The sequence below is a fragment of the Salmo salar genome, chromosome 10, assembly GCF_965601325.2.
Source record: "Salmo salar chromosome 10, fSalSal1, whole genome shotgun sequence".
Taxonomy (NCBI): domain Eukaryota; kingdom Metazoa; phylum Chordata; class Actinopteri; order Salmoniformes; family Salmonidae; genus Salmo; species Salmo salar.
In genome coordinates this window covers 114,589,634-114,602,952 of record NC_138300.1, presented here as the reverse complement: position 1 = coordinate 114,602,952, position 13,319 = coordinate 114,589,634, and the positions used below count along the sequence as shown (strand labels likewise).

The 13,319-nt window shown below is 44.5% G+C and overlaps 1 protein-coding gene across 7 annotated transcripts in view; it reads right to left on the bottom strand.

The window, feature by feature from the left end:
* The window catches only part of kif21a (kinesin family member 21A), a 75,484-nt gene that overhangs the window by 18,914 nt on the left and 43,251 nt on the right, over positions 1-13,319 (bottom strand). For 5 of the 7 annotated variants that reach the window (XM_014125705.3, XM_014125708.3, XM_045688453.2 and 2 more), the window contains 11 exons: positions 10,151-10,350; positions 9,822-9,929; positions 9,146-9,214; positions 8,526-8,671; positions 8,160-8,304; positions 7,732-7,926; positions 7,264-7,365; positions 6,793-6,958; positions 5,258-5,278; positions 4,347-4,404; positions 4,200-4,254 (listed from right to left, as the gene is read on the bottom strand). In XM_014125705.3, the coding sequence (XP_013981180.3) occupies positions 4,200-4,254; positions 4,347-4,404; positions 5,258-5,278; positions 6,793-6,958; positions 7,264-7,365; positions 7,732-7,926; positions 8,160-8,304; positions 8,526-8,671; positions 9,146-9,214; positions 9,822-9,929; positions 10,151-10,350 (1,265 nt within the window). The remainder of the gene's footprint in view (positions 1-4,199; positions 4,255-4,346; positions 4,405-5,257; positions 5,279-6,792; positions 6,959-7,263; positions 7,366-7,731; positions 7,927-8,159; positions 8,305-8,525; positions 8,672-9,145; positions 9,215-9,821; positions 9,930-10,150; positions 10,351-13,319) is intronic. The other 2 variants (XM_082957401.1, XM_082957403.1) reach the window with 1 other exon arrangement.

Genomic DNA, 13,319 nt, shown 5'->3' with positions numbered 1-13,319 from the left:
TAACATTATATAATTAATATAATACTAAAATACTAAACTCAGCAAAAAAAGAAACGTCCCTTTTTCAGGACCCTGTCTTTTAAAGATAATGCGTAAAAATCCAAATAACTTCACAGATCTTCTTTGTAAAGGGTTTTAACACTGTTTCCCATGCTTGTTCAATGAACCATAAACAATTAATGAACATGCACCTGTGGAACGGTCTTTAAGACACTAACAACTTACAGACGGTAGGCAATTAAGGTCACAGTTATGAAAACTTAGGACACTAAAGAGGCCTTTCTACCTACTCTGAAAAACAAAGGAAAGATGCCCAGGGTCCCTGCTCATCTGCGTAAACGTGCCTTAGGCATGCTGCAAGGAGGCATGAGGACTGCAGATGTGGCCAGGGTAATAAATTGCAATGTCTGTACTGTGAGATGCCTAAGACAGCGCTACAGGGAGACAGGACGGACAGCTGATCGTCCTCGCAGTGGCAGACCACGTGTAACAACACCTGCACAGGATCGGTACATCCGAACATCACACCTGCGGGACAGGTACAGGATGGCAACAACAACTGTCCGAGTTATACCACGAATGCACAATCCCTCCATCAGTGCTCAGACTGTCCGCAATAGGCTGAGGGAGGCTGGACTAAGGGCTTGTAGGTCTGTTGTAAGGCAGGTCCTCACCAGACATCACCGGCAACAACGTCGCCTATGGGCACAAACCCACCGTTGCTGGACCAGACAGGACTGGCAAAAAGTGCTCTTCACTGACAAGTCGCGGTTGTGTCTCACCATGATGGTGAGACATGATGGTCGGATTTGCGTTTATCGTCAAAGGAATGAGCGTTACACCGAGGCCTGTACTCTGGAGCGGGATCGATTTGGAGGTGGAGGGTCCGTCATGGTCTGAGCCGGTGTGTCACAGCATCATCAGACTGAGCTTGTTGTCATTGCAGGCAATCTCAATGCTGTGCGTTACAGGGAAGACATCCTCCTCCCTCATGTGGTACCCTTCCTGCAGGCTCATCCTGACATGACCCTCCAGCATGACAATGCCACCAGCCATACTGCTCGTCCTGTGCGTGATTTCCTGCAAGACAGGAATGTCAGTGTTCTGCCATGGCCAGCGAAGAGCCTGGATCTCAGGGACACATTATTCAATTTCTGTTGGTCACATGTCTGTGGAACTTGTTCAGTTTATGTCTCAGTTGATGAATCTTGTTATGTTCATACATATATTTACACATGTTAAGTTTGCTGAAAATAAACACAGTTGACAGTGAGAGGACTTTCTTTTTTTACATTAACATTTTACTTTTTATTTAATGTTATAATATTATACTAATATACACATTTATAGTAATTTCTCATCCAGGTAGAGGATAGTGCATCTGCAGTGGACAGGATACCACTGCCACACCAATTTTGTATTATTTTAGGAGGCTGAAGTCAGGGGACCTAGATATGTTTTTTAGTTTCCACCTCCAACAAAAGTGTGAAAAGTCTGTGGTGCAGAAGGTTTTCTTTTGTAAAGATGGGACCAACAGGAAGTGGCTGTCATACAGTGAAGAGAACCATGCTTTATTCTGATTAATTTGTATGGCATTTGCAAAGCCAACAGAGAATAGCAGACCGGAAGCCTACGCATCAGAGTGGAAGAGCATGAGAAGAGCATTATGCATAGAGGTTATGCTGAGGCCTACTTTCTAAGGTCCTCCAAAGGTAACATTGAGGGCCTGTTCATCGGCAGTCAGATGTCTGCTCATAGAGAGCAAGTACGCAGAAGAAGGCAAGTGCTAGAGCGCATTATAGATGTTGTTAAAGTCAGAAACAAGAGGGGTCTGAGCTACAGAGGCATGCAGTCTGAAGCCGCTTATACGCTAGATGACAGCAGCATTGACCATGGAAACTTTTTAGAGATGATCATTCTGCTGGGAAAGTACGACCTGTGTATGAAAGAGTATCTCACTGCCTGCGTAGAGAAAAGCAGAAAACTGCATGAGTCTGGGTCAAGAGGGGCCAGAGGCTCTCTAATCACTCTATTATCAAAGACTACCATCGATAACATCATTACCACCATCCAACACACAATGCAGGCCACCATAGCAAGTGAAATCCAGGAAGCTGCTATGTTTTCAGTCCAGACTGACACTACGCAGGACATTACAACACAAGATCAATGCTCTGTCATAGTCAGATATGTGACGAACATCATCCATGAGAGGCATCCACTGGACAATACTTTGTCCAGGTACTGAGTGAAGTATTGGAAAACATGAAGCTTGACATCAGCAAGTGCATTGGCAATTCCACTGATGGAGCCTCCAGCAAGGCCAATATGAAGGCTTCTCTGCCCTGCTCTCTGCAAAGTCCACCAATCAAGTGCATGTGTGGTGCTATGCACACATTTTTAACCTTGTTTTGGCAGACACAACAGAGAGTGTCTTGGCAAGTGGGTCACTCATTAACAACATAGCTGTGTTCTTCCATGAATCCTACCAGAGGATGAACATTTGGGAGAAGGAGAGCAAGGACCCAAGACACAGACGTCTTGCTCCAATTGGAGAGACACGCTGGTGGACTAAAGACGGTGCCTTAAAGAAGGTCTCTGGAGCTTTTGGAAATCCAGATGACGGTCTGTATGTTGATGTCCTTCTCACTCTTTCAACCATATAAGATCAGAAAACCATCAACACTACTGCACGGGTCAAGGCACAAGGATACATTGAGGGGTTGCTGAAGTATGAAACAATACTTACAGCTCAGATATTCCTCAGAATATTTCAGGTCACCTCACCAGTCTCAAAATATCTTCAAACAAGTGGAATGGACATTCTGTCTGCACATCGTATGATTGTGTCTACAGAGGAGCAGCTGAAAGGACTGGCAAGAGATCTTGAAAAAGTGAAGGTAGCTGCAGACACATTTGTTCAGTGGGCCAACAGGAAGTTGCAGGAACGGGATGAGGAAACAGAGCTGGAGTTCGAGACCACTCTGCCAATGAAAAGGGCTCGAAAGAAGAAAACTATGTCTGGAGAGATGGCACAAAACAAGACTTTTACCGGGGCAGAGAGTGCATACAGGATTGGTGTCCATAATCAAATACTGGATACAGTTATAGATAGCATCCATCGGCTATTTCTGAGTAATGGCACTTTATATGCCGACATGGCTCTTCTGGACCCTAAACACTTTAGTCAGCTAACATCCAGTGCCAGTGGCCTTCCACAGAGCCCTCCAAGAAATAAGTAAATGTTTGATCAAATTTGACAGCAGAGCAACGGTGGCCAGTTTGCAGAGCGAGCTCATGAGTCTGGCAGAACAGCGGACCAGGTTAAAACAATCGGGATTTGAAGAATACATAACGAGGACTATGGAGGATCATGGATCTGAAGGAAATGAAGACGAGGTGGAGATGGTGAACAATAGCTGTTTATCTAGCAAGGGCTGTCCAGTGTGTTGCTACCGTATTCTTAGTCAGTACAACCTATTGACCGACGCATACCACATCCTGGGCCTTGCTTACAAGTTCCTACTTATCCTGTCAGTAACCCAGGTAGCTTGTGAGCGGGGCTTCTCTACTCTGAAATTCATTAAGAGTAGGCTCAGGAGCACTCTATCAACAGCACCTGGAGGCTTTTGTGCTCCTAGCTACTGAGCGAGATGTTTTAATGGCCCTGGACAGTGACCTGGTTATAGATGGCATTGCTGAGAGAAGTGAGCTGCTGCAGAAATTGATCATTTAAGGAGGTAGGAAATATGTTTATTTTTATTTTATTCTATGACTTGCCTACTCCAGTCTTTTCACCAACACATTTCTTCCTGTATTATTTATTTTACTGGTCAGATGGTTCCAGAGATTCTTGCCACCTTGCTGCCAGTGCCATTATGCCAATATGTGCTCCTTCTAGCCAGCCTCCTCCTAAGAGCAACACATTCCCCTTGTTCTATTTTACTAAAGTTATTGTTAGAAATATTGTTCAGTAATCTTGTTGACATAAAGTGTGACGTGGGTTGTGGTGTATCGCTGGGCCGGTCTGAGTCAAAAAGTCCAGGGTCATTTTTCATTCCCAGTCCATCCCTGCCTACGAGGATAGTAAAACAAGACCACACACACACACACACGTCCCCACGAGGATAGTTAAACAAGACCATACACACATCCCCACGAGGACAGTAAAACACACACTAACAGGCTGATAATGGTACCTTGCTCCTTGTTTTGGTCTCTCCACAGAGTTTCATTAGATCTGATGCCAGGGAGCTGGAACGAGGAAGTGGAATACATGAGTTACCATAAAACTATAAGTCAAATGTAAACTAATTAATTTTTTGGGTAATTTGAGTGATACTGACTGTCCCTCTGTTGCAGGACTCTGGGCAGATTCGTCACTGCTGCTGTCATCCCCGTTCTCTGTGAAATGAAAGGACCAAAAACATCAGTTGTACTGTATGTCAGAACCAAACAACATCCATAGAAAATGATTATTCTTTGTGTGTTATGACTAAATCACAACAAACTTAAGTTGGTTTACTTTTGAAGTTCTGTCTAGCAGTCCAAATACCTGCCCATTGTCCAACCAAACATGAAACAAGGGTCAAACCTTTTATTGAACCAAAGGTTATGCTAGTACTGTGTTGGCTACAAACAGATGTTAACAATATGTGGTTTAGATTATTGAACAAGGTACATGTGATGATAATGGACAAGGAGAAGAAGCAGATGATGTCAGCGCAGCGCCATGCCGTTTTATACAAGTTGCTTGAAAAGACCTGAAAAGAACTGGTCCTTGTCCAGTCACTGAGATGGAAGCATTGCCAGGGCTCAGGGGTTGAAAGGGTAAAGAGAGGTCAGGTGTGAGGGGCTATGAAGGGACAGGGAAACCGAAATGAGAGGTCAACAAGGTTGGAATCATTAGTCCGACTGTCAGTATGGTTTGCCTACAGGGTCAAACTGAGACAAACTTCCTGGTTCTACCTGTGAAGGGCGGGGTCCTCTGAAGATACAGGTACAGTACTTATATTAGCAGGTGCTACACTATTAGGCATGGTGGCTGTAACACACTGGGAGAGGGGTTCTTTCACGTTGGGAGGAAGAGAAGGAGGGTCAGCTGACAGATGGAGGGAGGCCTGAAGACATTGCACCTCATGCACCTGCTCATGTTATGTTGCTGAGTTAGTTTCCAGGAGGGGGACCCATGCATTCATATAAACATATATATATATATATAGAGAGAGAGAGAGAGAGTCTGGTGTCTGTTACTTACCCACTGGCATGTTACCTAGCTCTGTATACATTAAGGCACCATGGGCAGGGGAACAGAAAAAAGGCAACACACAAATCAAAAACACATTCTTCATTCATTCCCCCATAATCAAAAACACATTCATTCATCCCCCATAAATCAAAAACACATTCATTCATCCCCCATAATCAAAAACACATTATTCATTCATCCCCCATAATCAAAAACACATTATTCATTCATCACCCATAAATCAAAAACACATTATTCATTCATCCCCCATAAATCAAAAACACATTATTCATTCATCCCCCATAAATCAAAAACACATTATTCATTCATCCCCCATAAATCAAAAACACATTATTCATTCATCCCCCATAAATCAAAAACACATTATTCATTCATCCCCCATAAATCAAAAACACATTATTCATTCATCCCCCATAAATCAAAAACACATCATTCATTCATCCCCCATAAATCAAAAACACATCATTCATTCATCCCCCATAAATCAAAAACACATCATTCATTCATCCCCGATAAATCAAAAACACATCATTCATTCATCCCCCATAAATCAAAAACACATCATTCATTCATCCCCCATAAATCAAAAACACATCATTCATTCATCCCCCATAAATCAAAAACACATTATTCATTCATCCCCCATAAATCAAAAACACATTATTCATTCATCCCCCATAATCAAAAAGAAAAGGACAGCATATGAGTGCTCAGTCTACTGTTCAACAGTCAGGGCATCCTCCTCAACAGATACTGGTTCAATGGAACCATAACAAAATGTCAACTCCGTAACAAAAAACATCTCTCTATAACCATACAAACCATGAAACAAAAAGGTCAAAAACAGATGGGCTTTCAAACTTGCTAAATAATGGAACACAAAAACGACAGCACCATAGAGGCTTGCTTAGTCCGACTGACATTTGTGTGATTGCAACAATTTATTGGGGCGACTTTTAAAAGCAGCATCTATTCAGGAGGAGGCAACGAGCAACATCAACTCAAACAGGCCCAAATCATCAGGCAGTAGACCATAGCCACCCAGCCCTGGTTCTGGAGGCCATCCCAACAAATCAGTGTGCTGACAAGGTGAACACAAACACGCAGGTACATTTCAATGCCTTTGCTTAGATACTTTGGCTGAATTATTTCTTCAATCCTATATAATTATGGGGTGAGCCAGACCTGTTAGCGCTGTGGGCTTGACCTCACGGACTGCCAGTGGCAAGGGCTGAGTAGGCCTTGGACTGAACTACAGGATGTAGGACTGAACTACAGGATGTAGGACTGAACTACAGGATGTAGGACCGTAATTTGAGCCAGTTCGCAACAGCAGGAAAATAATCCCCAAATTATTAATGTTTCATTAGGGCAAATCAAGTCTGACATCTTAAAGTGGAAACTACAAACTTTAGAAGCCTTTTTAAATCTTGAATACACTACAAGCTTTAAATTTCCTGTTGATCCTACATCTGTATACGTCTTGCAGTGTGTGGCTGGCAGGTTGTGGCTAGTGCTGTTACCTTGTAGAGCGTTCCCCAGCAGGGCGTCCAGTTCGGGGTTAAACTCAGCCTTCTCCTTCAGCATGTGGAACAGCAGCTGGTTCTGAGTGGCGCTGGTGATCTCAGTCTGCTTCAGCCTGCCCTCCATCACCTTCACCTGGGACTCCCTCTGAGCCGCCTGCAGACCCTGGGATTGGTTAGAGGTCAAAAGGTCAACGGTCAGCTATAAGACGGGTCACTAAAAGTCAGCAATCAGAGCTATGCTTGTGTGTAATACTTCACAGTACACACAAAAAAGATGAATACACAATGAGGAGGGTGCTTGTGCATATACACACACAGAACTAAACACATTAACAATCGTAGAAACAGACTTTAATTGGTACATATGGAACCTGGGGTTAAACTAAGTCAATTCTAGGAGAAACCAATGGTGTGAGAGACGGGGGTAGGAACTAGGGAGGGACAGGTAAACGGCAGTAAGTTATTTACTCTGTTGATGGCCATAGACATGAAGTGGTCCAGCAGGAAGCGGGCTTCTGTTAGGGTACAGGAGCTGATGACCGCGGAAACATCCACCGTGTCAACCTCCTCCTGTAAATGCAGATATTATGGTCACACAGTCTATACAAACTGCCTAATATCAGCCGAATCACCTTCCTGCTTTTAGGGTACATGTTACCCAAAATCATGGAATAGGTCTCCGGTTTGCCAGATCTGTGCTGCTTGAGAGCTCTGATTGGCCATGGGTGGATCTCAAAACTCTCCTGTCGCTTCTTCCTCTGCTCCACTCCTCAATGTTTAGAGACACTTACTGCTAATGATTACGGTGCGCCTGTCTGTCTGTGCGCCTGTCTGTCTGTGCGCCTGTGTCTGTGCGCCTGTGTCTGTGCGCCTGTGTCTGTGCGCCTGTGTCTGTGCGCCTGTGTCTGTGCGCCTGTGTCTGTGCGCCTGTGTCACCTTGGCTTCCTCCATCTGCATAATGTTGGCCTGGCAGTCAGCGATGCTGTCGTTGATGTAGTCGATGTTGGCAACCACAGCGTCCACTTCCTCGTTGAGGGGAAGCACCGCCTTTTCAGCCTCAGGCCCCTCCCCCGCCAGCCTGTCCCTCTTTCTGGTCACCTTCTCCCTCCGCTTGGTCAGCTCCTCACGTTGCTGTGGTGGAGGGAGCAACGATGGAGGGGGGGGAGAGTGGAGAAGGGAGGAACGATGGAGGGGGGGAGAGTGGAGGAGGGGGGAATGTTGGAGGGGGGAGGAGAGGAGCGAGTTTGCCAACGTTTTCAATATTAATGTTAATGCTAACACTGCTAATTTAGCGTAACATAGTATCATACCATATGTAAACAATATTCACCAGCAGTTCATGTTTACCACCAGTTCATGTTTACCTTGAGCAGGCGGTTCATTTCAGACTCCATGTTGGATATGGTCATCCTCTGCATGATGACATCAGAGATACGACGCTCCAGAGACTGCCACTTCACCCTGGCCACTCTGGTGGAATATATGCCTGTTGACCGCCTGTAGTAGGACCTGACACACACACACACACACACACACACACACACACACACACACACACACACACACACACTTTTGAGGCATGTACACTGTAGGTGCATGCAAGTCTCATGTTCTCTTGCTAGAAGCTGTAAAAGCCATACTGATTGCTCTACATACACACCATGCAGTGTAATACAGAAACTCAAACACACACAAAACGGCACCGCAGTGACCTGTTGTCCAGTCCCCACCTGGTTCCGTTGGTGGTGGAGCCAGAGGACTGCAGGCGTCCTGAGGGGGGTCGGTGGGAGGAGTCCTGGAGGGGCTCTGGGAGAGTCACCTTCCTGCTGGTCACCTTACCAGACACTGGCCTGGCCTGTCTCCTCAGAGCAGACACCTGACTCAGAGACACACACCCGTAAGTCGACATTCATCCAACACCAGAATCACCACCGCCTGATGCTGAAGTTTGCTCAACTTAATAGAATAGTATGAGCTTTAGATTTTATTTACACAACTGCCATGTTTCTTGTTTCAGCGATTTTCAGGATGTGTTGAACTCTTATGAACCAAAGCTGTCATTGACATTCTACTCTCTGACCCTGACCAATGGTTCCTACAACCCCCGTTCCCAGGCGAATATCCTATTCCAGGTACCAAAGGTGACAACAGAATTTGGGGGAAAAAAGCTTTAGCTTCTGGTCCTAGAATAAACTTCAAAATTCCTTGAACTTAGATCCAACTAGATCATTTCAAGTTGAGAGTTAGTGATTTGTTGCAGGATGTGTGTAACTGCTCTGTAGTATTGTGTAACTGTATAGTTTATAGCACTGCTGTATACCACATCCTTTTACTACTACGTGTTGCTCACCTCCTCAGTCTTCCTGCGCAAAATGAGCTCCTGTTGTCTCTTCTGGGCTTCTAGTAGCTTCAGCTGGTGCTGTGAAACACACATTTAAATGACATTCAGTAACGCCAGTAGCAGTAAGTTGCATTAGCATGGCATTCAGTAACACCAGTAGCATTAGCATGGCATTCAGTAACACCAGTAGCAGTAAGTTGCATTAGCATGGGATTCAGTAACACCAGTAACATTAGCATGGCATTCAGTAACGCCAGTAGCAGTAAGTTGCATTAGCATGGGATTCAGTAACACCAGTAGCATTAGCATGGCATTCAGTAACACCAGTAGCAGTAAGTTGCATTAGCATGGGATTCAGTAAAACCAGTAGCATTAGCATGGCATTCAATAACGCCAGTAGCAGTAAGTTGCATTAGCATGGGATTCAGTAACACCAGTAGCAGTAAGTTGCATTAGCATGGCATTCAGTAATGGCAGTAAATTGCATTAACATGGCATTCAGTTACGGAAGTAGCAGTAAGTTGCATTAACAGGTGCTTAAAGTTGGAACGCTTAAAATGGTGAAACTGCTACAACTTTATAGTCACTGGATAACGAGCTATAAGAAAACAGTTTGGGTCAGCATGATGAAAAGGCCCGTTTAGCTCCAAGGCTGACAAACTAAGCTACGGATCCTATGGTTCACCTCCTGTTTGCGCTGGTCCTTCTTGAGGGTGGCGATCTCTCTGTTCCTCCTGGACTCTGTCATCCTGTTCTTCTCCTGCTGCTCCTTCATCTGCTTCATCAGACGAACCTGCACAATACAGCGCATTCACATTTACATCAATATCAGTCTTGAATTACTTAACATTCCTAGTGGAGCGATGGAACTCAGCAGCGGAACCTGTTCTGGGCAGTTTGTTCGACTTCATTCCGGCCGATTCCTCCCATCAATATCAGTACCAACAAACATTAACACCTCACAGTGGTTAACAGTGCCGTATTGTTCGTGGTTCAAGTAAGTCTTCTTGCTACCTTTGTCTTCTTCATCTCTGTGACGTCCAGTTGGAGCTTCTTCAGCTGTGTCTCGTACTTGGATTGGTTCTTGAGCAGGCGTGCGTGTTCCTTCTGGGCTGACTGTAGCTTCTGTAGTTCCTTGTTCATGATGCTCAGCTTCTTCTCGTACTCCTGCTTGATCTTCTTAGCCTTATCGTCGCTGCACGTCTCCACTGAGCCTAAGGGGAGGCACCAAAGACAAAAGGGTAATTTTTAGACCCAAGGAATGCTCCTGCCCTGCTGTAACCCTTCACACATGATTCTATTAGCCAGCTGCTCACCAGGGGTCTTATTTACCCAAGGTGCTTGCAAATATACTCTAAACCTTGCCTGCGCCAGTTTTCCTGCAAATGTTGGCAGTTATACATTTTGAACCTGGCAGATAAGTATGTGTATCTCCACGCACATCACAGGACGTCTCTCTTTTTCTGACATAACTGGTTTAATGATTCCCGCTACACAACAAATAGTCGTCTACCATTTATCAAAATCCCCTCCCATTCAATAGCCAAGCATACAGGAAAGTAAATAGACCGGTAGCCTTGACCGTATGAGACATTACGGCTATATTTGCTGTGTTATAGGATTAGGTGCATGACATCATAGCCCATTTCATTTCAGAGCCTATACCAAGGCAGGAGATAGAAACACGATCATGTATTGATGAACAATATAATGAACAACAAGTTGTATTTTGCATAGAATTGAGGGTTCTAACATGTATTTTTTTATTATTCAAAAGGACAATCAATCTTGTCGAATACGCAACCAGTGTTTGTCACTTGCTAGGTGGCACGGATGTTAAGTTTGGAGAAGTCACTAACATTCTGCCCACACCTCTACACAGCTGGGATCAAATTTGACGTTGCGCTTTCTTTTAGGCACTATCATGGCCCAGTTTCAACATCTCCAAATCATAGAGCAAATGAGGGTGTTTTCTTTACCGTAAAAGGTGAATGGAGTGGTGTTATCCAGGCGGGACTGGTCACTACCGCACAAATATAATATGCCTCTGATTTATCAATGAAAACACAGCGCATTTGGGAAAATATTCAGACCCCTTTCCTTTTTCCACATTTTGTTACGTTACAGCCTTATTTTAAAAATGGATTAAAATCATTTTCCCCCTCATAAATCTATATACAATACCCCATAATGACAAAGCAAAAACAGGTTTAGACATTTTTGTATTTATTTTTTCCCATACGGAAATATCACATTTACATAAGTATTCAGACCCTTCACTCAGTACTTTGTTGAATCACCTTTGGTAGCAATTACATCATTGAGTATTCCTGGGTATGATGCTACAAGATTGGAACACCTGTACTTGAGGAGTTTCTCCTATTCTTCTCTGCAGACCCTCTCAAGCACTGTCAGGTTGGATGGAGAGCGTTGCTGCACAGCTATTTTCAGGCCTCGCCAGAGATGTTCAATCAGGTTCAAGTCCAGGGACTGGCTGGGCCACTCAAGGACATTGAGACTTGTCCCGAAGCCACTCATGCATTGTCTTGGCTGTGTGCTTAGGGTGGTTGTCCTGTTGGAAGGGGAACCTTCGCCCCAGTCTGAGGACCTGAGCGCTCTGGAGCAGGTTTTATTCAAGGATCTCTCTGTACTTTGCTCCGTTCATCTTTCCCTCAATCCTGACTAGTCTCCGAGTCCCTGCCGTTGAAAGACATCCACACAACATGATGCTGCCACCACCATGCTTCACCGTAGAGATGGTGCCAGGTTTCCTCCAGACGTGACGCTTGACATTCAGGCCAAAGAGTTCTATCTTGGTTTCATCAGGCCAGAGAACCTTGTTTCTCATGGTCTGAGAGTCCTTTAGGTGCCTTTTGGCAAACTCCAAGTGGGCTGTCATGTGCCTTTTACTGAGGAGTGGCTTCCATCTGGCAACCCTACCATAAAGGTCTGATTGGTGGAGTGCTGCAGAGATGGTTGTCCTTCTGGAAGGTTCTCCCATCTCCACAGAGGAACTCTGGAGCTCTGTCAGAGTGACCATCGGGTTCTTGGTCACCTCCCTGACCGAGGCCCTTCTCCCCCGATCGTTCAGTTTGGCCGGGCAGCCAGCTCTAGGAAGAGTCTTGGTGGTTCCAAACTTCTTCCATTTAAGAATGATGGAGGCCACTGTGTTCTTGGGGACCTTCAATGATGCAGACATTTTTTGTTACCCTTCCCCAGATCTGTGCCTCGACAATCCTGTCTTGGAGCTTTACGGACAATTCCTTCAACCTCATGGCTTGGTTTTTGCTCTGACATGCACTGTGTCGTGTCTTTGGCATCATTAAAACGGAAGACATGTTTATCAAATAACTCTATGTAATTATTATTACGCAATTAAACTGATTAATCGTGTAACTGTAATTAACTAGAAGGTCGGGGCACCAAGGAAAATATTCAGATTACAAAGTTATAATTTTCCTAATATAACTTTCAGATATTATAATATCTGATCTCTGAGTCCTCTGATTAATGATGTGTTATTTACCTCGCCAGTCTCATTCCAAACGTCGTAAATTGTTGCTTATCTGCACGAACCCAGCCTTCACTATGAGTCATCCATACATCAATTGTCTTAAAATCATTTATTTACTAATCTAAGTAATTCACAGAAATGCATAACAAACAGATATGGTTACAAGGAAATGATAGGAGATTGTGCCCTAGTGGGCTAAACCGGCATGGCGGCTTGTTACACAAAGAAAGGGGGTTGGGCTTGAATGGAAGAGCGGGAAGACTGAGGAACACAGAAAGCAGCTATGCTATCGTAAATACATTATCGTATGCATTCTAAATTACCACCCATTTGGAAAAGGAAAATGCAATAAATATTTACTCTGAGCTGCGCTTCGGTAGGTTGGTCGTAGATGCTGGCCGTGTTGGCCAAAAGAGACCTTCCTGTCCTCGGAAGAATGTCTCAGGTGGTAAATTGGATACGTTGTAGTATCGTCGTTGTGTGTTAGACTGGTTCCGTCGTCCGTCCTTTCCTAGCCAACGTTTACAGAGGCCGCTGCTAACTCAACGGCTAGGAAGTATCACTTCTGTAGTGAATAAGAGTTCAAAGTTCATACCATTCGCAACCAAAGCTCATGCTGAGGTTGGCTTAGTTCTGTACTTGACATGTGTGTCCTTTTACCGCAGAGGC